Genomic DNA, 25,988 nt, shown 5'->3' on the forward strand with positions numbered 1-25,988 from the left:
ACAAGAACCAAATCGTAATGTTACACAAACATAATCCTGAAATAAGAAATCAAACTAAATGACATGACAATACACAAAGCAAATTACTAGTATCATTTTTTTCTATAATATTGCAACTTACTGTATTTCCTTGAATTGCCGCCGGGGCGCTAATTAATTTAAAACCTCTTCTCACTCCTGCGCTTACCAAAGGCATGCGGTAAAAGTAAGCATGCGCTAATTATTTTAAAACCTCTTCTCACTCCGGCACTTACCAATGGTATGCAGTAAAAATTTGAGCGTGATGTAAGCTTGGACCTTAAATCCTACTGAATAGCTCTTAATCTTCTTCCCTTTATGCGATTTCAAATTATCGGTATTGAAATCAGCCTCCTACATTTTGAAAATGACGACAGGGGAAGTGTCACTCGTGACGTCACGAGTTTGACCAGGCGGTAATACTAAGCATGCGCTAATTATTTTGGGAAGAGAGTTTGACCCGGCAGTAATTCAAGGCAGGCGCTAACTATATGCCCTGCGGCAATTCAAGGAAATATGGTAATTCTTCTCATAAAATACATTGACAACTTTATCGTCAAATTTCAATTTTTCAAGTAAAATTTTTTGTCTGGTATTATTTTGTATTACAATGGAGCATCTTTTATAGAAAATCGATACACTGCAGTTTTTTCCCCCCTAACAGTCACCACAATAAAAAACTCAGAGCAGCGCTTAAGAGGGTCTCCTTACTCATTTATTTACAAATATCACTGACACACATAAACTTCATTTGTTACAGTGGACACTCAGTCTACAGACTGTGTATGATGGTTCTTCTTTTGAGGCTCTGCACGTACTCCTTAGCCTGATCCAAGCTGGTCCCTTCCTCCGTTTTGGGCGGTGATCCCTCCACTAGTTTGACGAAGTAGTGACAGTTCACTTTGTCCATGATGCCGAACAACCCTCTGCCGTGGTAGCGGATGCGCTTCAGGTACATCCCTTTACCGGAGAATGACTGGGCTGCAGGCGAGGCGAGGGAATATTTAACTTACCTAATGTTACATACTTTCAGTGTTGCCTTGTGGGATTATAGTAAACACTATTTTAATGTCTAATTTGAATGTAAAAGTGAGCAACCCCTCTCAAAACAAAAGAAAAAGCATGTTGATTGGTAGTGTTGGATTGTCCTCTAGTGGACAGAAATGGCATTACAACAAAAAGTATATACAGGGGAACTTGCTTAAAAAAGTGACCATTTTAATTGTTAACCTTAGTATATTATCGCAGTATTATATTTTAAAATGTATTTTCTTTTCAATCAAAACCAAAATTCCATAACTCAAAACTACGATTTTAATACATGACTTTTAGAGTGTGGATTTTGATTGACACAATTTTGTCATTTTCTAAAATTATTTTCAATCCATTTTCTACAATATCTTCATTCGGGTTACAGGTAGGATGGAGCCTATCCCAGCTAACTTAGGGCAAGAGGTAGGGTATATTCTGGACTGGAAAATAATTTATTTTCAATATATAATATTCCTATAGCAGCGTATTATCATTTTATTTATAGAGTTTACTGCTGTAAAAGTAACACAATGGTTGATTACTTTTTTCCTGTAAGTGTAATAGCTGAGTGTCCCAACACCTCTTATGTATAAACAGTAAGTGTAATTTAATTTAGATCCTCCTGCAGACACTCACCTACATACAAGTTGGATTTGAACTCCACATTGTGGTTCTTTACTGCCATCTCCTGAGCTTCCAGGAGCACCTGCAATGGGAGATTAGAAGTTAAGACAATTCTTACATTTTTCATTGATTTAAAATAAATAGGTGAGCCAAAATGGTGCAGCTTTGGACCTCTTTCATGACCTTAGCCCCTTTCTTGTCATTGAAGTCCAACTGTGCAATGGCCTCATCGATACTCATGCCTTGAATCTGCAAAAAGCATAATTTTATAGTAGTGACTAGGGTTGTACGGTATACCGGTATTAGTACAGTACTGCAATACTAATGAATCATATTCGGTACTATAATGCCTCTGAAAAGTACCGGTCCACCACTCCGCCCCGCCGTCGTCACCTCGTGTCATTGCTGGTTTACTAGCGCACAATCACGAAGAACTTACAAGCAGACAGTGTGTAGACGGAAAAGGGAGAACTGACGCATTTTGGCTTAAAAACTGAAGATAAAGGTGAAGTTATAACACTGAAAAGCCCTGAGGAAGAGGTGCTTTAGGACATGGCTAGCTAACTAGTGGCTAAAGTCCAGCCGCTGTCAGCAGTGTCGTAGCTGCTTCTAAATCACTAATCCTGGTCTCCATGGCAACAAATAAAGTATGTTTCTTACAAGTATCATCCCTGCGGGACGAGGAATAGCTAAACATGCTTCACTACACACCGTAGCTCACCGGCGTCAAAATGTAAACAAACGCCATAGGTGGATCGACACCTGACATCCACTGTAATGATACCAAGTACAAGAGTGTATCTAGTGGATACTTCAATGATTACGTCGATATTTTTGGCATCACAACATCTTTCGTTTTAAGAAAATGTATATTACGTTTATAATCTCAGAAAATATTTCCTTGGACACATGAGAACTTTGAATATGACCAATGTATGATCCTGTAACGAATTGATATCGGATTGATACCCAAATTTGTTGTATCATCCAAAACTAATGTAAAACATCCAAACAACAGAAGAATAAGTGATCATTACATTTTAACAGATGTGTAGAGAGAATAATTCAAAAAAAGAGAAAGTAAGCAGATATTAACAGTAAATGAACAAGTAGATGAATAATTCATTTTCTACCACTTATCCTTAATAATTTTGACAAAATAAAATAAAGTAAAATGACACAATATGATACTGCATATGTCAGCAGACTAATTATGAGCCTTTGTTTACTTACTTACTACTAAAAGACAAGTTGTCTAGTATGTTCACTATTTTATCTAAGGACAAACTTGCGATAAGAAACATATGTTTAATGTATCAAAATAATTTTATTACCAGTACCAGTAACCTAATATTGGTATCGGGACAACACTCGTAGTTACTAGGGGTGTGGGGAAAAAATTGATTCGAATACGAATCGAATCGAATACGTTGAGCGATTCAGAATCGATTCTCATATTTTTTTTAAATCGATTTTTTTATTTTTTAAGCAAACCAACAAACCACTACAGAGCAATACCATAACAATGCAATCCAATTCCAAAACAAACCTGACCCAGCAACACTCAGAACTGCAATAAACAGAGCAATTGAGAGACACAAACACGACACAGAACAAACCAAAAGTAGTGAAACAAAAATGAATATTATCAACAACAGTATCAATATTAGTTATAATTTCAACATAGCAGTGATTAAAAATCCCTCATTTACATTATCATTAGACATTTATAAAAAAAAATAAAAAAAAGAACAATAGTGTCACAGTGGCTTACACTTGCATCGCATCTCATAAGCTTGACAACACACTGTGTCCAATGTTTTCACAAAGATAAAATAAGTCATATTTTTGCTTCGTTTGATAGTTAAAACAAATTTACATTATTGCAATCAGTTTATTGTCCTTTATAATTATAAAAGCTTTTTAAAAAAATCAACTACTCTGCTAGCATGTCAGCAGACTGGGGTAGATCCTGCTTAAATCCTATGTATTGAATGAATACAGAATTGTTTTGAATCGGAAAAATATTGTTATTGAATCGAGTATCATATATCAATATATCATCGAATCGCGACCCCAAGAATCGATATTGAATCGAATCGTGGGACACCCAAAGATTTGCAGCCCTAGTAGTTACCATCTTTTTACTTGCGGAATTTGAATGTACCATGTTCTTTAAACTCACCATTTTGGCCAGGTACCACATCTTGTCTTTGCTGTACTTGATCTGTCTTCTTGAATGATAGATCTCCTGTTTTAGGAAGGATGAAATAGAACTACTATCGATATTTAAACATTTACGGTATTATTCGGAGTATAAGTCGCACCTGCCGAAAATGCATAATAAAGAAGGAATAAAAAACATATATAAGTTCCACTGGGGTATAAGTCGCATTTTTGGGGGAAATTCATTTGATAAAACCTAACACCAAGAATAGAAATTTGAAAGGCAGTTTAAAATAAATAAAGAATAATGAACAACAGGGGGCTTCATGTTGGCAGAGGGGTTAGTGTGTCTGCCTCACAATACGAAGTTGCTGAGTAGTCAGGGTTCAATCCCAGGCTCGGGATCTTTCTGTGTGGAGTATGTATGTCCTCCCCGTGAATGCGTGGGTTCCCTCCCACTTCCAAAGACATGCACCTGGGGATAGGTTGATTGGCAACACTAAATTGGCCCTAGTGTGTGAATGTGTGTGTGAATGTTGTCTGTCTATCTGTGTTGGCCCTGCGATGAGGTGGCGACTTATCCAGGGTGTACCCCGCCTTCCGCCCGATTGTAGCTGAGATAGGCACCAGCGCCCCCCGCGACCGCAAAGGGAATAAGCGGTAGAAAATGGACGGATGGATAGTGAACAACAAACTGAATAAGTGTACGTTATATGACGCATAAATAACCAACTGAGAAGGTGCCTGGTATGTTAACGTAACATATGGTAAAGTCATTCAAATAACTATAACATATACAACATGCTATACGTTTACCAAACAATCTGTCACTCCTAATTGCTAAATCCGATGAATCTTATATGTCTAGTCTCTTACGTGAATGAGTTACATAATATTATTTGATATTTTACGGTAATGTGTTAATAATTTCACACATAAGTCGCTCCTTAGTATAAGTAGCACCCCCGGCCAAACTATGAAAAAAACTGCGACTTATAGTCCGAAAAATACGGTAATTGCATTCTGTATTGGGAACATACTGCTGGTCTGCGGGGCTCATCTGGAAGCTGAGGTGGATAAACGATCTTGTTCTTCCTTTCCCAGTTCTTGGCGTCTAGTGAAGCGCTGGTGTGGAGGCACATCTGTTGGGTACCGCCTGCTCCTGTTGCCAACCTGGACAAATAATAAAATGCATATCTAACAAACTGTAACACTTGCAATAACTACTTCAGCATCAAGGGTTTGGAATTGGGGGTTAAAGGCCTACTGAAATGAGATGTTCTTATTTAAACAGGGATAGCAGGTCCATTCTACGTGTCATACTTTATTATTTCGCGATATTGCCATATTTTTAGTGAAAAGATTTAGTAGAGAACATCGACGATAAAGTTCGTAACTTTTGGTCGTTAATAAAAAAGCCTTGCCTGTACCGGAAGTAGCAGACAATGTGCGCGTGATGTCACAAGGGTGAGGGCTCCTCACGTTGTTTATAATGTGAACCTCCAGCAGCAAGAGCTATTCGGACCCAGAAAGCGACGATTTCCCCATTAATTTGAGCGAGGATGAAAGATTTGTGGATGAGGAAAGTTAGACTGAAGCACAAAAAAAATTAAAGCTGCAAGCAGCGTTGGTCGGGTCCGCCGTTGGCCGCCGCCGCCGCCGCCGTGTCCCGAGTCTTGATCTTAGTCAGACCAACATAGAGGTCTTTGTTTCATGTCTCTACGACATTCCTAACAGAAGTTACAAGCAGTTTTGTCTGGAAAAAGGTGATGGCTTTTTACAAAACTTTTATTTTGAAGGGGTAATTGGCAACTTCCTGTTGATTTTAACTGAAAGATGCCAATTATCAAAATGTAGGTCTAAGTCAGACCTACACAGAGGTTTTTGTTTCATGTCTCTACGACATTCCTAACGGAAGTTAAAAGCAGTCTGTTTTTTGTCTCTTCCTAGGGGGCGCTAGCGCGCAATTTTAATTTTTGGGGTTTGGTTGCTTAATAAGTTGGTCTGCCGCTCCATACCGATGTGTGTGTCAAATTTGGTGAGTTTTGAAGCATGTTAAGGGGGTCAAATTAGGGTATTGTCTGTGTTGTATTCCTAGGGGGCGCTAGAGCACAATTTTGAGTTTTGGGGTTTGGTTTTTTCATTAGCTCGCAATTGTTGCCAGTCCTGATGTGTGTGCCAAGTTTGGTGAGTTTTGAAGCATTTTAAGGGGGTCAAATTACAGCTCAAAGAGGTAAAAATGATATGTTTTTGGAAAATTTGCGCAGGGGTTCTTTGAAGGCGCGTAAAATCAAAACCTTAGAACTTATCACAACTTTGTCCGACCACTTTTTTTAAAAGGGTTCAATCTCTCTCCTGTGCGAGTTTGAAGCCGAAACGACAAACGCACTGGGAGGAGTTTCGATTTGAAAAAGGTGACGGGATTTTACAAAACTTTTATTTTGAAGGGGTAATTGCCAACTTCCTGTTGATTATTTCTGCTAGCTGTCAATTACTAAAATGTAGGTCTTAATGAGACCTACATAGAAGTTTTTGTTTCATGTCTTTCCGGCATTCCTACCCGAAGTTACAAGCAGTTTTGTCTGTGGTTTCTTCCTGGAAGCAGTTTTTTCTGTGTTTTATTGAAAAATTGCGCTAGAGCACAATTTTGAGATTTTTTTTTTTTTTTTTTCATTAGATCACAATTTCTGCCAGTCCTGATGTGTGTGCCAAGTTTGGTGAGTTTTGAAGCATTTTAAGGGGGTCAAATTGCAGCTCAAAGAGGCAAAAATAGCGTTTTTTGGCGAAAATTTTGCTTTGAAAGGGTTTTGCAAAATTTCTGTTGATTTTAGGTATAGGAGTTTCTGATGGGGAATTTAGGTCTAGGTCAGTTCTACATAGAGGATTTTGTTTCATGTCTCTACGACATTCCTACCGGAAGTTACAAGCAGTCTGTTTTTTTTTTTTCGTAGGGGGCGCTAGCGCGCATTTTTCATTTTTGGGGTTTGGTTGCTTAATACGTGTTTTTGCCAAGCCTTACCGATGTGTGTGCCAAATTTGGTGAGTTTTGGAGCATGGTCAGTGGGTCAAATTAGGGTTCAAAGTTGCGGAAGAATAATAATAATTAAAGCTGCAAGCAGCGTTGGTCGGGTCCGCCGTTGGCCGCCGCCGCCGCCGCCGTGTCCCGAGTCCCGATCTTAGTCAGACCAACATAGAGGTCTTTGTTTCATGTCTCTACGACATTCCTAACAGAAGTTACAAGCAGTTTTGTCTGGAAAAAGGTGACGGCTTTTTACAAAACTTTTATTTTGAAGGGGTAATTGCCAACTTCCTGTTGATTTCAACTGAAAGATGCCAATCATCAAAATGTAGGTGTAAGTGAGACCTACATAGAGTTTTTTGTTTCATGTCTGTCCGACGTTCCTACCAGAAGTTACAAGCAGTTTTATCCGTTTCCTCTTCCTAGGAGCAGTTTTTCTGTGTTTTTTTCAAAAATTGCAATAGAGCGCAATTTTGAGTTTTAAGGTTTGGTTTTTTCACTAGATCGCAATTTCTGCCAGTCCTGATGTGTGTGCCAAGTTTGGTGAGTTTTGAAGCATTTTAAGGGGGTCAAATTGCAGCTCAAAGAGGCAAAAATAGCATTTTTTTGCGAAAATTTTGCTTTGAATGAGTTTTTGCAAGATTTCTGTTGATTTTGGGTATAGACATTTTTCATTGGAAATGTAGGTCTAAGTCAGACCTACACAGAGGTTTTTGTTTCATGTCTCTACGACATTCCTGACGGAAGTTACAAGCGATTTGTTTTTGTTTTTTGCTAGGGGGCGCTAGCGCGCAATTTTCATTTTTGGGGTTTGGTTGCTTAATATGTTGGGGAGGGACACCGTACCGACGTGTGTGTCAACTTTGGTGAGTTTTGAAGCATGTTAAGGGGGTCAAATTAGGGTATTGTTTGTGTTGCATTCCTAGGGGGCGCTAGAGCACAATTTTGAGTTTTTGGGTTTGGTTTTTTCATTAACTCGCAATTGTTGCCAGTCCTGATGTGTGTGCCAAGTTTGGTGAGTTTTGAAGCATTTTAAGGGGGTCAAATTACAGCTCAAAGAGGTAAAAATGATATTTTTTGGGAAAATTTGCGCAGGGGTTCTTTGAAGGCGCGTAAAATCAAAACCTTAGAACTTATCACAACTTTGTCCGACCACTTTTTTTAAAAGGGTTCAATCTCTCTCCTGTGCGAGTTTGAAGCCGAAACGACAAACGCACTGGGAGGAGTTTCGATTTGAAAAAGGTGACGGGTTTTTACAAAACTTTTATTTTGAAGGGGTAATTGCCAACTTCCTGTTGATTATTTCTGCTAGCTGTCAATTACTAAAATGTAGGTCTTAATGAGACCTACATAGAAGTTTTTGTTTCATGTCTTTCCGGCATTCCTACCCGAAGTTACAAGCAGTTTTGTCTGTGGTTTCTTCCTGGAAGCAGTTTTTTCTGTGTTTTATTGAAAAATTGCGCTAGAGCACAATTTTGAGATTTTTTTTTTTTTTTTTTCATTAGATCACAATTTCTGCCAGTCCTGATGTGTGTTCCAAGTTTGGTGAGTTTTGAAGCATTTTAAGGGGGTCAAATTGCAGCTCAAAGAGGCAAAAATAGCGTTTTTTGGCGAAAATTTTGCTTTGAAAGGGTTTTGCAAAATTTCTGTTGATTTTAGGTATAGGAGTTTCTGATGGGGAATTTAGGTCTAGGTCAGTTCTACATAGAGGATTTTGTTTCATGTCTCTACGACATTCCTACCGGAAGTTACAAGCAATTCTTTTTTTTTTTTTCGTAGGGGGCGCTAGCGCGCATTTTTCATTTTTGGGGTTTGGTTGCTTAATACGTGTTTTTGCCAAGCCTTACCGATGTGTGTGCCAAATTTGGTGAGTTTTGAAGCATGGTCAGTGGGTCAAATTAGGGTTCGAAGCTGCGGAAGAATAATAATAATTAAAGCTGCAAGCAGCGTTGGTCGGGTCCGCCGTTGGCCGCCGCCGCCGCCGTGTCCCGAGTCCCGATCTTAGTCAGACCTCCATAGAAGTTTTTGTTTCATCACTCTACGACATTCCTAACAGAATTTACAAGCAGTTTTATCAGTTTATTTTCCTAGGGGGCGCTAGAGCACAATTTTCATTTTTGGGGTTTGCTTTTTTTATTGGATGGCAATTTTCACCAGTCCTGATGTGTGTGTAAAATTTGGTGAGTTTTGAAGCATGTTAAGGGGGTCAAATTACAGATCTGCGTTTCTGGATGTTGTTGATAAATGGCTTTCACTTGGCATTGTATAGCTTTAACTTGCACTTTGAAGCATTTTAAGGGGGTCAAATATCAGTTCAAAGAGGCAAAAAAGGCATTTTTTGCAAAAAATTTGTTTTGAAGGGGTTTTTGTCAACTTCCTGTTGATTTTAGGTATAGAAGTGTTTAACGGAAATGTAGGTCTAAGTCAGACCTACATAGAGGTTTTTGTTTCATGTCCCTACGACATTCCTAACGGAAGTTACAAGCAGTCTGTTTTTTGTCTCTTCCTAGGTGGCGCTAGCGCGCAATTTTCATTTTTGGTATTTGGTTGCTTAATAAGTTGGTCTGCCGCTCCATACCAATGTGTGTGTCAAATTTGGTGAGTTTTGAAGCATGTTAAGGGGGTCAAATAAGGGTGCGAAAGTGCGAGCGCGCCTTGGGTTGCTGCCCCCGAGCCCCACGGCAGGAGAAGCCTTGGTGACACTATTTAATGCATTGTGAAAGTAATGCAGTTTTTGTATTGAAGTGAAAATATCAAGCTTCCTGTTGATTTTTGCCAAAGTATGTTAATTATTCAAATGTAGGTCTAAGTCAGACCTACATAGTGGTTTTTGTTTCATGTCTCTCTGACATTCCTACCGGAAGTTACAAGCAGTTTTGTATTTGTTTCTTCCTAGGAGCAGTTTGTCTGTGTTGTATTCCTAGGGGGCGCTAGAGCACAATTTTGAGTTTTGGGGTTTGGTTTTTTCATTAGCTCGCAATTGTTGCCAGTCCTGATGTGTGTACCTAGTTTGGTGAGCTTTGAAGCATTTTAAGGGGGTCAAATTACAGCTCAAAGAGGCAAAAACGAAATTTTTTACGAAAATTTGCGCAGGGGTTCTTTGAAGGCGCGTAAAATCAAACCCTTAAAACTTATCACAATTTTGTCCGACCACTTTTTTTAAAAGGGTTCAATCCCTCCCCTGTGCAAGTTTGAAGCCGAAACGACAAACGCACTGGGAGGAGTTTCGATTTGAAAAAGGTGACGGGTTTTCACGAAAACTTTTATTTTGAAGGGGTAATTGCCAACTTCCTGTTGATTTTTTCTGCTAGCTGTCAATTATTAAAATGTAGGTCTAAGTAAGACCTACATAGAAGTTTTTGTTTCATGTCTTTCCGACATTCCTACCGGAAGTTACAAGCAGTTTTGTCTGTGTTTTCTTCCTAGAAGCAGTTTTTTCTGTGTTTCATTCCAAAAATTTTGTAGAGCGCAATTTTGAGTTTTAGAAATTTTTTTTTTCATTAGATCACAATTTCTGCCAGTCCTGATGTGTCTGCCAAGTTTGGTGAGTTTTGAAGCATTTTAAGGGGGTCAAATTACAGCTCAAAGAGGCAAAAATAGCATTTTTGGCAAAAATTTTGCTTTGAAAGGGTTTTGCAAAATTTCTGTTGATTTTAGGTATAGGAGTTTCTGATGGGGAATTTAGGTCTCGGTCAGTTCTACATAGAGGATTTTGTTTCATGTCTCTACGACATTCCTACCGGAAGTTACAAGCAATCCATTTTTTGTCTTTTCCTAGGGGGCGCTAGAGCGCAATTTTGATTTTTCTGGTTCGGCTCCCTAATATGTTGGGAAGAAACTCCTCACCGACGCGTGTGTCAAATTTGGTGTGCTTTGAGGCATGGTCAGTGGGTCAAAATACAGCGCATAGGCGAGTATCGGTGCGGAAGAAAGAAAGAATAATAATAAGAATAATAATAAAACGCTACAGATTCAATAGGGTCCTTGCATGGCAAAGGACATGGATGTCCTTTGCCATTGCAGGGCGGACCCTAATAATAATAATAAGAAACGTTACAGATTCAATAGGGTCCTTGCCTTAGCAAAGGACATGGATGTCCTTTGCTGGCAGGGCGGACCCTAAAAAAGCGAAGGCTCCGAGTGGCGGCAGTGTGAGCTTTTCAGATGTAATTAGACACATTACCTAGGATAATTCTGGAAGATCCCTTATCTGCTTAATGTTTTAGTGAGATTGTAAAGTCATACATCAAAGTCGGATGGCTGCGGTGAACGCCAGTGTCTCTCAGAGAAGCCGAGGAGTCAAGCTCACAGCTGCCTTTTTTGACAGCTGCTGCAGGAGGACGCATAATCCACTGATGTCTCCGGTAAGAGTCGACTTAATATCACAATTTTCCCATCCAAAAACTTGCTGGTTGACGTAGACAAACATGTTCGATTAACCGCTCTGTGTTAAAGCTTCACAACAAACAAAGAAACAGAGGCTGTGTTTCAGTTGCTAAAGGCAGCTGCAATTAGGGCTGGGCGATATATCGATTGAAACGATATATCGCAGGTTTGTCTCTGTGCGATATAGAAAATGACTATATCGTAATATTTGATTAAATGTTCTCCCACACTTGCTTTTAGCTGCGTGCATTACATTACTGCCGTTTATCACTCCTTCTTGTGTCACCTTCTCACAGAGACATAAAACAAGCTCGCCTTCTTCCGTACATCACAGACTGTCGCGCGTCTAGCGTCACATGCTCTCGCCGAGAGCTAACGTTAGCATGGCTAACGTTAGCTGAGACAGGTCGAGTTGCTTTTAGCTGCGTGCATCACACAACAGGCTCTTCTCACTCCTCCTCGTCTCTCATTCTCACAGAGACGGAAAACAGGCCCGCCTTCTTACATACGTCACATACTCTTGCGAGTCTAGCGTCATAGCTCTCGCCGTTAGCTGAGGCAGGTCAAGCGGAGCAGAGCTTATGACAATACAAGAGAGAGATGGTGCGAAACTGATCACAAATAGAGGAAGAACAATAAATGCCCAAAAAAGAGAGCAGGGGGTCCGTCATCTGGCGGTGGTTTGGCTTCAAGTGGGAAGATATTCAGCAGACAACAGCAATATGCAAAGTATGCAGCAGAAGTGTTGCTACCAAAAGGTAGCAACACTATTAATGTGTTCTTTAATTTAAAAAGTCACCCGCGATAGAATGAAGAGTATTTAATAAATACACTTTTGGTCAATTGACTTAGTTGTGATTTCCCTCTCTGCATGAAAGTTTAAAAGTAGCATATATGAATGCAGTATGAAGAAGAATGTTTTAATGTAGACACATAGAATCATCATACTGCTGTGATTATATGCATCAAGTGTTCATTCAAGGCTAAGGCAAAATATCGTAATATATATCGTATATCGCAATATGGCATAAAAATATTGCGATATTAATAAAAGCCAATATCGCCCAGCCCTAGCTGCAATCCACCGCTTTCCACCACTAGCATTCTAATTTGACATCTCCATTATTAATTGAACAAATTGCAAAAGATTCAGCAACACAGATGTCCAAATTACTGTGTAATTATGCAATGAAAAGAGACAACTTTTAGCCGTGTGTGGTGCTGGGCTATTATGTCCCCTCCAACCTGAGACATCACAAACACACATCATCATACGCGTCATCATTCCGCGACGTTTTCAACAATAAACTCTGTGGGGATTTTAAAATTGCAATTTAGTGAACTAAAAAGGCCGTATTGGCATGTGTTGCAATGTTAATATTTCATCATTGATATATAAACTATCCGAATGCGTGGTCGGTAGTAGTGCGTTTCAGTACGCCATTAAATAACCAAAATGATTCCTGGGCGCGGCCACCGCTGCTGCTCACTGCTCCCCTCACCTCCCAGGGGGTTGACAAGGGGATGGGTCAAATACAGAGGACACATTTCACCACACCTAGTGTGTGTGTGACATTTATTGATACTTTAACTTTATTCCAGGAACTTATTTGATTTCACTGTTGCATACACACTGGAAATAACAAACTATAACTACTGTCCAGCACCAATGTCCTTCTGACTAGCTTTAATGCTAACGTTACAAATAACGCCTCTTACCTCGGATGAAAAATACCAAGTATACGCCGTATCGATGAAAACCCTGTAAATGGACAAAGTGGCGTCAATTATGTATTTAAACGTAAAGAAAAGAGGCAATTTGTGGGCATGTGCCTCACCGACGGTTGTCACGGAGCCGGCCATGTTAGCTTCTTTCCGAAGTCCCGACAACGAATCATTTTACGGCAGTGTTATGTTTCTATACCCCAAAACGGACAAGCGGTAGGAATTGGATAGATGGATGTATTAACTTTATTGAAAGCATAACATGTATTAGTTTAAATTATATAATCAGTATACAACGGACACATGGTATGATAAACACTTAAATTATTTATTTTTTTATATTGAACAACAAACATACATTTATAATTCACGCAAAAGTCAAGGCACTTCCAACATCAATGAAAGAAAACAAAAGCAAATACAGATAGTGTAATAATACTAAAAAATATGAAAAAAAAAATGGAGGAAGAAGAATACTGAGTTGCATCCCAAGAACACCACACCAACTGTGAAGAATGGGGGTGGAAACATCATGCTTTGGGGCTGTTTTTCTGCTAAGGGGACAGGACGATTGATCCGTGTTAAGGAAAGAATGAATGGGGCCATGTATCGTGAGATTTTGAGCCAAGACCTCCTTCCACCATTGAGAGATTTGAATGGTTGACCAAATACTTATTTTCCACCATAATTTACAAATAAATTATTTAAAATTCCTTCAATGTGACTTCCTGGATTTTATTTCACATTCTGTCTCTCACAGTTGAAGTGTACCTATGATGAAAATTACAGACCTCTGTCATCATTTTAAGTGGGAGAACTTGCACAATCGGTGACTGACTAAATACTTTTTTGCCCCACTGTATATAAACCCTCGGTTACAATTATATCCCATTAGGCCTTACTTTCATAAATCGACATTTATGTAAAAAAGGTTTTGCTTGGAGAATGATAATGTTGACAAACATCCATCCATCCATTTTCTACCGCTTGTCCCTTTCGAGGTCACGGGGGGTGCTGGAGACCATCTCAGCATTTCACTCGCAATTCTTGTAGGGGCTTAATCGGCTTCCGTACGAAAGGAATTTACGACACCGTTCCGTCGTACGGCCGTTGCTGTGACGCTACTTGGGAAACATGTGAGCGGTGTTTCATGTGAACTCCTCAGATGCTTTTGTCAAAATAAAACATAGTCAACCGGTAAAGTCTAAATATGCACGAAAGGCTGCTTCCTGCCTCTCCTAACTGGTACTGTTCGCGGTGCTGTGACGTCAACAGCTGCGGCTTGCTGGGATACGGAGCCAAAAACTTACTCAATTTGATTGACGTGTCGGCATCCACCTGCAGGACTGTGGGTAAGCAAACGCCTTTTACACTATCCAATTAAGGAGTCTTCAATGTTATTATTATTTTTTGTCTGTTGACTGAAGTAGTAGAATAAATCCACACATGCGTTTCGCCTGTTAATTTGTGCTTCCTCAGGTGTGATGATTAGCTTGCTTGCATGATGGCTAGTTTTGGTGGATTTACAACTACCTAAAAAACACACAAACCTTGTTAAAGTCAATTAACGTGTCCACGTTATTTAGTTCGTGGCTCCATCAGATCACTGACAATATAACGTAGTCCCTACACACCGGAGCTCTTGTAAAAAGAGCTCAGCAGCGCATGCCCTTTTTTGCGTTGGATGAAAAGAGCACAGTTCGCTCCCCCCATTCTCACCACATTCTACAGAGGCACTATAGAGAGCTTGCTGACCAACAGCATCTCTGTCTGGACTGGAGCCTGCAATGCCTCAGATTGGAAGTCTCTCCAGAGAGTGGTGAGGACGGCGGAAAAGATTGTCAGGACTCCTCAGGACCTTCGTATTGTGAGGCAGACGCACTAAACCCTGTTCCACCGTGAAGCCCACAAGCGCCACTTACACTATCCAATTAAGGAGTCTTAAATGTTATTATTTTGTCTGTTGACTGCAGTAGTGAAATAAATTCACGCATGCGTTTCGCCTGACAATTTGTGCTTCCTCAGGTGTGATGATTAGCTTGCTTGCATGATGGCTAGTTCTGGTGTATTTACAACTACCTAAACTACACACACAAACCTTGTTAAAGTCAATTAACGTGTCCACATTCTTTAGTTTGTGGCTCACAATGTAACTCTTATGTCCATATCAAATAAATACATGTTGTTGAGATGCTATTACATGATTTTAGATGAATTCAAAATTCAGGTCAATCAATCAATCATCCATCCATCCGTTTTCTACCGTTTGTCCCGTTCGGGGTCGCAGGGGGTGCTGGTGCCTATCTCAGCTACAATCGGGCGGAAGGCGGTGTACACCCTGGACAAGTCGTTACCTCATCGCAGGGCCAACACAGATAGACAGACAGCATTTACACTCACATTCAAACACTAGGGCCAATTTAGTGTTGCCAATAAACCTATCCTCAGGTGCATGTCTTTGGAGGTGGGAGGAAGCTGGAGTACCCGCAGGGAACCCACACATTCACGGGGAGAACATGCAAACTCCACACAGAAAGATCCTGAGACCGGGATTGAACCCTGAATACTCAGGACCTTCGTATTGTGAGGCAGACGCACTAACCACTCTTCCACCGTGAAGCCCGCCAGCGCCACTTACACTATCCAATTAAAGAGTCTTAAATGTTATTATTTTTCTGTCTGTTGATTGTAGTAGTGAAATAAACTCACACACGCGTTTTGCCTGTTAATTTGGGCTTCCTCAGGTGTGATGATTAGCTTGCTTGCATGATTGCTAGTTTTGGTGGATTTACAACTACCTTAAAAACCAAACAAACCTTGTTAAAGTCTATTAACGTGTCCACATTCTTTAGTCCGTGGCTCACAATGTAACTCTTATGTCCATATCAAATAAATACATGTTGTTGAGATGCCATTGCATGATTTTATCTGAATTCAAAATTCAGGTCAATCGATCAATCATCCATCCATCCGTTTTCTACCGTTTGTTCCGTTCGGGGTCGCAGGGGGTACTGGAACCTATCTCAGCTGCGTTCGGGCGGAAGGCGGCGTACACCCTGGACAAGTCGCCAACACAGATAGACAGACAGCATTCACACTCACATTCACACACTAGGTCCAATTCAGTGTTGCCAATCAACCTATCCCCAGGTGCATGTCTTTGGAGGAGGGAGAAAGCCGGAGTACCTGGAGGGAACCCACACATTCACGGGGAGAACATGCAAACTCCACACAGAAAGATCCCGAGCGCAGGATTGAACCCAGGACCTTTGTATTGTGAGGCAATCATTCAACAAAATTGATTTATATAGCCCTAAATCACAAGTGTCTCAAAGGGCTGCACCAGCCACAAAAACATCCTCGGCTCAGATACCACATCAGGGCAAGAAAAAACTCAACCCAATGGGATACAATGAGAAACCTTGGAGGGGACTCCCCCTTTCCCCTTGGGCCACCGGTGCAATGGACGTCGAGTGGATCTTAGTTAATTGTGTGATAGTCCAGTCCATAGTGGGGCCATCATCTTGAGTGGAGACGTCTCCAACTGATGCACAGATGAGTGGTCCACCCCGGGTCCCGACTTTGAACCGCTAACGACTCATCTGTGGTCACCTAATAACCTCTCCATGCAGGAGAGGGGAGCAGAGCAGAAAAGAGACGGCAGATCAACTGTTCTAAAAGGGGGGTCTGTTTAAAGGGTAGTGTATACAAATGAGTTTGAAGATGGGACTTAAATGCTTCTACTGAAGGTGGCATCGAAGTAGTTTTTTGTTAAAACATTTAATGTTTCAGGAGTCCTCGCGGGGCATAAAGGCTTGGTGTCGGGCGTTTCCTTCTGCCAGGATGCGACGCAAACCCACATCTGTGCCACATCCTCCTCAGATGGCATGGTCCTCTTCTGGGACACAAACACCCAAACTCTGATAAGGGAGGATGCAGCTCATCAGGTAGGTTGTAAAATTCCACGTCTTAGTGGAGTCATGTTTTTTTAATGCTCGTTTCCTCCTCAGAATCCGGTCACGGCCTTGCACTGGTCCCCCTTGGACAAGAACTTGGTGGTGTCAGGGGATGAGAAGGGGATCATGGTATGTCACTGGTACAAAACAGGAGACACCACAAGTTTCTTCCCGGAGCCTAGAAACATCATCTGCCTCACCTGCTCCCCTCACACGTGGAACACAGTGGCTGTCGGGTAAGATAACATAAACAGTAGATTATTTAAAGAAGCAAAAACAACAAGAGTAGTCCTTTTACAAACTGCTCTCGAGATAATTACAAACCTGATTAATTTTTTGTCTAAAGTGACAATTTAAGCAAACAAAAAAAAAGTGCAGTGTTATCATCTCCTTAGTTGAGTGTTTTTATTGCTATGTTACTTTTTTTTTTACATCCCTGCATATTGGATTTTACCCTGTACCTTTAGTTTTTACCAAGCCAAAACTCATACTTAGTATATTTTACATTTCAAGTAGTATTTCTGTCCATTTTGTATTAACTCTTTTTGCATTTGTTTTATTTTATTTTATTTTCTTATTGAATTTACTTTTCTATTTAGGTTTAAGGTTATTTGATATCATTATTTATTACTGTTGTTTATTATACTTTTATTTTTTTTTACCTTTACCCAGTCCATGTATTAATTTATTTAAAATTACAGTCTTCACCACATTGTAGATTTTTTGGGGGGATTTTTTAGTTTAAACATATTCTTAAATTTTTGGGATTTCAATACACAATTTCCAAGCATAAATTTACTAAATAAACTAAAAATATCAATACTACAGTCGTATAGGTCACTAGTGGAGACCTAACCAGTTAGTGTGTGCTCTTTAGTGTCACGGCCACTGATTGGCTCAGGTTCAGACAGCATTACTATATTGGCCTAAAAGAGTGTAAATGTGACTAAAGGATGTTTTTTCACGCTTAGAAGTCTCTCATAATGTTGAAAAGTATATTTAGAAAGTTGTAAACAGTTTTTTAATGCTCTAGCTATGACAATGATTAATTTGTAATAAATAATTTCTTCTTCTCGGAAATTCACTTATCCCGGTTATTTCTGGAACAAATTACCGTTGATAACCGAGAGATGTCTGTATGTTTAAGTTCCATTTTATTTTTCTAAAGTTTAAAAAAAATATATGCCTAGTCTATCAATGTATATCATAATTATAGCTAGCTAACTAAACTCTGTACTTTCAAATGTATACACGCGGTCACACTGTTTTGTTGTCACAAAGGTACAAAGACGGCATGATTGTGCTGATTGACGTAAGTAAGAAAGGCGAGGTGACGCACCGTCTCCGCGGACACGATGACGACATCCACTCACTGGCGTGGTGCCCCGTTGCCGGCGAGGACGCCCTCTACTGCAGAGCGGAGGCTGTCAACGGTAGAAATGAACTCCGAGGCAAACTATATTCATTTTATATTTCCGTCAATGACACAATGTGTGAACATATCTCGCACATGTTCCAGCATCTAACGGGATGAGTGCAGGTGAGGAAAAAGCCTGCTACCTCGCTTCCGGAAGCAAAGACCAGACAGTGAAGATTTGGAGCACGGCAACGGGGAAAGGTAAGGTGCTTTGAAGCAGTTTGGCTGCAATGTAAAAACTTTGCCGCTTGCGGCGGTATAGCTCGGTTGGTAGAGTGGCCGGCCCGCAACTTGAGGGTTCCAGGTTTGATTCCCGCTTCTGCCATCCTAGTCACTGCCGTTGTGTCCTTGGGCAAGACACTTTACCCACCTGCTCCCAGTGCCACCCACACTGGTTTAAATATAACTTAGATATTGGGTTTCACTATGTAAAAGCGCTTTGAGTCACTAGAGAAAAGCACTATATAAATATAATTGACTTCACTTTATTTATAACGCTTTTATTAATTGGGAACAATCACTTTATAATCAATTAATTATATTAGTAACTAATAATTATTTCATATTTTTATATCAATTACTATAATCCCTTGTTTATCGCTGTTAATTGGTTTCAGACATGACTGCGATACATTGATTTCCGCCAAGTAGGAATCATGAAATATGAATCAAATATTTTTCTAACCAGAATATTTTTATTATTACAATATTTTTCAAGTATTTGCATTGAACATTTTTTTAACATACCATAATGTGAGCCCTCTAGGCATTACATGATATATTTTAGTCACCTTTACCCTCTTTTAGTCCAATAGAGTAATGCTAACCCAGGCTGAGCCCTTCAGTGGCCACAATACTGAACTGGGCGCTCTGATTGGTTTGATGTCATCTGGTGGCCAATGCTACTGTGGTAATAATATTTTTAGTTTATTCATTCATTTGTAATGCTTGAAAATGTCTAATTTAGCAAAAATGTTGTAGATTATGCTTTAGTAAAATGTGATAAAGTGGTGAAGCTGCAATATTTCAAACAGGTTGTGGTGAGGTACGACTCTAATATGATAAAGTAATCGGTAAATAATTACATTTAAAAATGGTATTATGACACAAGTACTTAAGTAATAAGCACACAATAAAAGAAGATAACATTTTAAATACAAATCTTCCTAAAAAAAAAAATATTTGTCCAAAATAATCCTTATGAAGTACAACAACTTGAAGATGGAAGAACTAACTGGTTTAACAAAAAGCATTCATTAGATTAAGGCAGAGTATTAAAACAATATTTAAAAAATGAATAAAACACAATACTAATTTAAACAAATAAAAACATGTATTTCAAAGGGAAAACAAGAGAAAAAATTGTAATGGTAAGAAATAGGGCGGTCAAAGTTAACGCAATAATGAAGCGTTAACTATAAATTCTTTAAAAAGCAACATTTTTTTTTTCACGCTCATGCGTTCTGACTCCTTTATAATGTAATAACGTCCAGTTACTGTTGAGCTCAAAAAATAAAGATCAGAAATGCACAAAGAAAAGGGTACAATATGAAAATTCAAGGTCCAAATCCATGGCAAGTTGTTACTTTTTACCATGACAATTTTATCTTGAATCTCTGTGAGACGACATCATTGGAGCAAATACGGCGTGGTGCTGTTGGTAGAGCGGCCGTGCCAGCAACCTGAGAGTTCCTGGTTCAATCCCCACCTCATTTCATGTCCATTGTGTCCTTGAGCAACACACTTCACCCTTGCTCCTGAGGGCCTTGCATGGGTGTGAATGGGTGAATGTGGAAATAGTGTGTGTTAATGTGGAAATAGTGTCAAAACTCTTTGAGTACCTTGAAGGTAGAAAAGCGCTATACTAGTATGACCCATTTACAATTTACCAAAGACATGCTGGTGCGCTTTGCCGCTTGCAGAGAGTAGGAGTTTACGTCCGTGTTTGGATCACGGTTGATAGCCTAAACAACATAAATTTGTAGATTTTTACGCTTACTTCTTTTAGTAAGATATATTAAAAACTCAGCTGGAAAAAAAGACGGTGGACAGGAAGTCAAGAGTCATTTTTGATCAGACTTCCACATCGTCAAAACATGTCAAGACCACTTTTCTCATTTCATTCACTTACTTAACAGTATTAGCACTGCGTGTCAAATCTGGTCTAACTAAAAATGAAAAATCGTCTTACATTATGATCTGGCTTGTCAAAGACGTTTTGTAATGTCATCTGGGATATTTCTATCAAAAAAAAGTATGTTTTCTGGCAGATTGAAGTTAAGTCTATATTCTTATATGATATGTTCTGATTGACAGTGCACAATTGCAGAATGTTTAGCAGACTGAATATAATATTTTATTAATACATAGAGAATGTCAAATCATTGTCATGCAACGATATGAGTACTATTAACTTGTACAACATGCAATGTACAGCATATTTGAAGCATTTATTGAGGTAGAAATATCATAGATGGCATTACAAAACATCTTTGACAATCACACCATGATCGTAACAATACACATTGTGTGTTGGTAATGAGTGAAACTGGTATCTAAACATGGTGTAGCTCAGGGCTATTCAACTACAGTACATAGGGAAGAGGGCAGCAGTTTCAAGAGTTCAAGGGTTCAGGGGCCGGACATCAATATGTGGATGTTCACTGTGACTTATCACAGTTAAACTTTAGATCAGTGGTCCCCAACCACCGGGGGGCCGTGGCCCGATTGGTACCGGGCCGCAGAATATTTTTTTATTCATTTTTATTAAAAAAAAAAAATTATTTACATTTTTTTATTTTTTTATTAAATCAACATAAAAAAACACAATATACACCTACAATTAGTTCACCAACCACAAAAACCTCCCTTTTTCATGACAAAAACCTCCCTTTTTCATGACAAAGACAAAAAAAAAAAAAAAAGGATCGGTCGGAGGGGCCGTAGGCGCAAAATGGCAGCCACGCTTCCGTCAGTCTACCCCAGGGCAGCTGTGGCTACAGATGTAGCTTACCACCACCAGGTGTGAATGAATGATGGGTTCCCACTTCTCTGTGAGCGCTTTGAGTATCTAACAATAGAAAAGCGCGATATAAATCTAATCCATTATTATTATTATTATTACAACAGCGTGGCTTTGTAAAAAAAGAGTGCGGGTACTTTCCTAGCCCGCCTGCAGTCCAGACCTGCCTCCCACCGAAAATGTGTGGCGCAATATGAAGCGTAAAGTACGACAGCGGAGACCCCGGGCTGTTGAATGACTGAAGCTCTATATAAAGCAAGATTGGGAAATAATTCCACTTTCAAATCTTCAACAATTAGTTTCCTCAGTTCCCAAACGTTTATTGAGTGTTGTTAAAAGAAAAGGTGACGTAACACAGTGGTGAACATGTCCTTTCCCAACTACTTTGGCGCGTGTTGCAGCCATGAAATTCCAAGTTAGTTATTATTTGCAATAAAAAATTAAGTTTATGAGTTTGAACATCAAATATCCTGTCTTTGTAGTGCATTCAATTGAATATGTGTTGAAAAGGATTTGCAAATCATTGTATTCCGTGTATATTTACATCTAACACAATTTCCCAACTCATAAGGAAACGGGGTTTGTATATGATTTGCCTGAGAAGCTGGACAGGACAAAAAAAAAAGTCTGCAATTTCAATACAAAACCAACTAAATATCTTTATGCACAACATCTACTTACAAATTTTTGACCAAGTTTTGTGATGAAGCTTACACGCTGGGATTTCTACCATTATTGCTGCTTGTCTGGACCAATGTGTCCGTTACTTAAAAAGTGTGCCAGGAAACAATCAGTCCAGCACTTGCTCGGGGCAGAACATTCATACTTCAATATCCAGTTGTTGTTAAAAGTCTGATTTTTTGCAGTTTATTTAGAGTTTTTTCTGGGCTTAATGAGTAGTCTCCTATTCACCCCACTGCTGCCTCATTGTGACAAATTTGCCTCGCTGTTGGCCCTTGGGTGGTGGCGGGAGTACTAAATACATGATCAAATCTTGTTTTAATTGTTTCATTAAGCATATTTGGGTAATGTTCAAGGGGCCAATTGAAAAGCTTTGACGGGTCAGATATGGCCTGCGGGCTGCAAGTTAAATAGACTTAGTGTAGCTCCTCCTCAATGCAAGTGCTCTTATAGCAGGAATACAAATTCTGTATTCATACAAAATACAAAACCTGACAAGACACCAATGCAGCTCTGCTCAGCTTTTTTTATTGTCATTAAAAGCATGTTTGTATCCATTTTGTGTTGAGCTGTTTAAAAAAGCATAATGTTGAAATATATTTTATTAAAGCAAACTTATTTTCCAGTCATGGCGGATAATAACTTGAAAATGATCTGTATAGGGTACATTATTAATGATAACATATTACATCTATTGGTGATTAATCGCAATTAATTTTGAGTTAACTATGAACAAACTGCGATTAATCATGATTGAACTTTTTAATTTTTTTACAGCCATAGTAAGAAACAAAAGTTACTGCAACTCCACTCCACTTGGTGGTTGTAGTAAGAAGATGAACTCTATCAACAACAAGAATGTGGTAGACAATGTTTGCAAGTGATAAAATAAGAATACATTTAAATTAAAGTCAAAATATGGGACAGAATATAATAAAAGTAAAACAATAAATGTAAAAATTGGGGGTAAGAAGATGAACACAAACGTCATTAAAGCCAGTGACTACATTTTCCTCTGTAGGCGTGTCGACCATGAAACTGCCCTATCTGAAGAGAAGAGGTTCTGCTGTCGACCCGACCCTGAAAGAGAGACTCTGGCTCAACGTCCACTGGCCTAAAGGACGACCCACTCAGTTGGTGTCCAGCTGCTTCAGGTTTCTATATCGTCAAACCTGCTGGAAATTTCATTGAGGTTATTAACTTCTGTTTACGTGCAGTGGTGAGCTAGTGATGTGGGACTTAACCAGGACTGGGAAGCAGAAGTGGACGTTGTTTGGTTCGTCCTCCGAGGGACAAAACCACAGCAGGATTGTCTTCAACACAGCGTCCTTCATCCTGCAGGACGGTCGTGAGGTGCTCCTCAGCACGTCTTTGGACAGAGAGGTGGATGTTGTCTCAGGTTCTACATTGCATATACGGCGTATTCGTTCATTGACCAGCACCTTGTTCTCCTCCAAGGTGAAATGCTGGGACATGGCCTCCCTCGACTGTTGCTGGACGCTGCCCACGCTTGGCGGCTTTGCGTACAGCCTGAACTTCTCGCCCATCGGCACCGGCTGCCTTGCTCTAGGTGTGGGCGACAGCATGATCCGGGTGTGGAACACAATGTCCGCACAGAACCCTTACGACATGCGCTGCTTCTGGCAGGGCATCAAATCCAAGGTTACAGCGGTAAGAAGACGTCTTTAACACCAAGCGGATGTTATTATATTAATAATAAGTAATAATACCTTTACATCATAATCAATTAAAACGTTTTATATAATGCCAAATTCAATGTTATAGTGGCGATATTTAATTTGATCAGAATTGTATTTTTTTAAATTCAGTTTCATATGTGATTTATATATTTTTGTTAAAGTCTTCCATAGTTCAAATGTCATTAGAGAAATACAATTAGAATGGCTTAAAATGGTAAAAATATACAAAATACTGTTTAATTCAATGTTATTTTAAGCTCTACAATTAATTGTTGTTATTTTAGTTATAATTAAATGTAAAATATAGCATAAATATGCATCATTGTGTCTTGTATGTCTGTTGTATTAATATAGATATATATTTTTTAAATTCTTATCTTCCTTATTTATTTTTTACTTATGCTTTTACAAATGAAAACTAAATTTAAAACAAAAACTAACAATGATTATTAAATTAAATGTAAGGGGTGCTCAAAAAAATGTTAAAGTTTCGATCAAATGTATTTTTTTAAGAATCAATTTTTAAACTAAAGTTTTTTGGGCCATCTTTACGGGTACTCTCTGCGCACATCATTCATACGTGAACAGCCGAGAGGAGCCTTTGTAACCTGTTTTAAAAAGGTTTATCATAATTATTAGACCAAATACAACGAAAAAAACATATAAAAAAAAACAACCTGTGAGCAAAAAAAAAATGCATTGTAAGTGGGGAAAAAAAACATCCTGAAAATGAAAAAACATAGTGTAAACGAAAAAAATATATAAAGAACGACAACACGTATAAAAAACAAAAAATCAACTTCTACTCCAGGCATTTTACTCAAAGCAGGTATTTTTTGGAACGTAACCCTAGCAATAAACAAGGGAACAATGTATTATATTGCGAGAATCTGTTTGAATTGAGAACCTCGTTGAATCGAACTGTCCCCCCATGAACGAGAATCAAATCGTGAGTTGTTGTGAGATTCCCTTCCCTATGATATACATATTTATACATCCCTGTCAATTACCTATTTCGATCTTATTGAGTGAAATGTATGGTCAATGATATACTTATGCATAATAAATTAACTATTAAAGATATGTTTGGTGATTGTCCATTTTACTAATGATTTAGAATCAGATTATCTGAGTGATTGAGCAGGACCATTTTAGATTTTTGCTTCTTCCTCCTTTTTTAGACACACTTAAAAATATTATTTTTGATATTGCTATTGTTTTTATGCAGATGAAAATAACGTATGGAGAGCCAAATGGGACAAAATAAAATTATTAAATATATCAATAATTACTTAAAAGTGTCATATTTAATTTTAATTAGAATACATAGCGTTATTTAATCTGTCATAAATGTATTTAATGTGAATACATTTAATTATTTAATCATGTAATTTCTATTGATTTTTTCATTTCATAATTTAATTTATGATGTTATTAGTTCACAATTTAATTATTGATTTTATTATTTCATATTATTCAACTGACACATTTAAGTAATTATTTCAATACATATTTATTTCAAATTTGCCCCATTTTACTCTTCATAATGGAGTTGCTTTTTATTTAAATTTTGTATGGTATATGGAGAGTATTTTTGATCTCATAAGATATAAGCTATTAAATTTACTTTATCGTCAAGCAGGCACATCATTTTCACATATTTCACATGAGTTGCAATTACAAATGCTATTAATGATTATTTTCCCAGCTCACTGGTTCTGTAAATGTTTATAAATGGTTTTTAAGGAGTGTGTGTCTACAAATGTGTATCATCCCTTTTACGTCACCCGTGAAGTCGCCGCACAATGTCCCTTTTTTAACTTGGAGTATGTGTAAAAGCCCATAAAAGAGGTTTTCTTTATAAATTGCAGCTGGCTTGGCACCCGAAAAGAGAGGGAACCTTGTCGTTTGGCACAGACGACGGGAAAGTGGGAATCTACGAGGTCTTCTCCAACAAGTTAAAGCAGTTTTTGTTGTTGCTTAGTATTATTTACTGCACATTGTTTACTGTCTGTGTCCTGGCAGGCCTCCTCACATCTCCAGCTCCTACCACAAAAAGACAGTGTATTCTCTGGCCTGGGGACCGCCGCTGCCGCCGATGTCATTTGGTAAAGCTCCTTTTTGAACAGCACAAAAAACAGCAAAAAGATCACACATGCTTTTGGCTGTCAGTCTTGTAATTAAACGAGCAGAGTTCATTTAAAGTCGTTTTGGGCAGACGGCATTGTAATTAGTCCAAGCG

General features: G+C 38.9%; 2 protein-coding genes across 3 annotated transcripts in view; one reads left to right on the top strand and one right to left on the bottom strand.

Moving 5' to 3' along the window:
* Positions 1-711: 711 nt before the first annotated feature.
* mrpl22 (mitochondrial ribosomal protein L22) lies at positions 712-13,184 on the bottom strand. 2 transcript variants are annotated; one of them, XM_061898817.1, is made up of 7 exons: positions 13,084-13,184; positions 12,965-13,007; positions 4,881-5,013; positions 3,860-3,925; positions 1,846-1,923; positions 1,687-1,756; positions 712-999 (listed from the first exon to the last, which is right to left on the bottom strand). In XM_061898817.1, the coding sequence occupies exons 1-7, from the start codon at positions 13,106-13,108 to the stop codon at positions 791-793; spliced, it is 624 nt and encodes a 207-aa protein (XP_061754801.1). In that variant the 5' UTR covers positions 13,109-13,184; the 3' UTR covers positions 712-790. The 2 variants fall into 2 exon arrangements, with proteins under 2 accessions (XP_061754801.1, XP_061754802.1); XM_061898818.1 differs by lacking the exon at positions 3,860-3,925.
* An 859-nt stretch (positions 13,185-14,043) lies between these two features.
* Positions 14,044-25,988, top strand: part of gemin5 (gem (nuclear organelle) associated protein 5) — a 34,980-nt gene continuing 23,035 nt past the window's right edge. Inside the window, exons 1-10 of the mRNA XM_061898819.1 lie at positions 14,044-14,322; positions 16,763-16,917; positions 16,981-17,162; positions 18,208-18,359; positions 18,446-18,544; positions 23,068-23,200; positions 23,264-23,429; positions 23,505-23,717; positions 25,618-25,703; positions 25,772-25,854. Coding sequence (XP_061754803.1) covers positions 14,181-14,322; positions 16,763-16,917; positions 16,981-17,162; positions 18,208-18,359; positions 18,446-18,544; positions 23,068-23,200; positions 23,264-23,429; positions 23,505-23,717; positions 25,618-25,703; positions 25,772-25,854 — 1,411 coding nt within the window. The 5' untranslated portion in view covers positions 14,044-14,180. The remainder of the gene's footprint in view (positions 14,323-16,762; positions 16,918-16,980; positions 17,163-18,207; positions 18,360-18,445; positions 18,545-23,067; positions 23,201-23,263; positions 23,430-23,504; positions 23,718-25,617; positions 25,704-25,771; positions 25,855-25,988) is intronic.

The sequence above is a fragment of the Nerophis ophidion genome, linkage group LG04 (assembly GCF_033978795.1).
Source record: "Nerophis ophidion isolate RoL-2023_Sa linkage group LG04, RoL_Noph_v1.0, whole genome shotgun sequence".
Taxonomy (NCBI): domain Eukaryota; kingdom Metazoa; phylum Chordata; class Actinopteri; order Syngnathiformes; family Syngnathidae; genus Nerophis; species Nerophis ophidion.

Bases quoted from the DNA above. Each gene is read 5' to 3' on its own strand.
- mrpl22 (XM_061898817.1), bottom strand. From the start codon at position 13,108: ATGGCCGGCTCCGTGACAACCGTCG. The intron at 5,014-12,964 runs GTAAGAGGCGTT...TTATTTGTCCAG, and splicing joins CTTGGTATTTTTCATCCGAG to GTTGGCAACAGGAGCAGGCG. The intron at 1,000-1,686 runs GTGAGTGTCTGC...CCTCGCCTGCAG, and splicing joins CAAATCCAACTTGTATGTAG to CCCAGTCATTCTCCGGTAAA.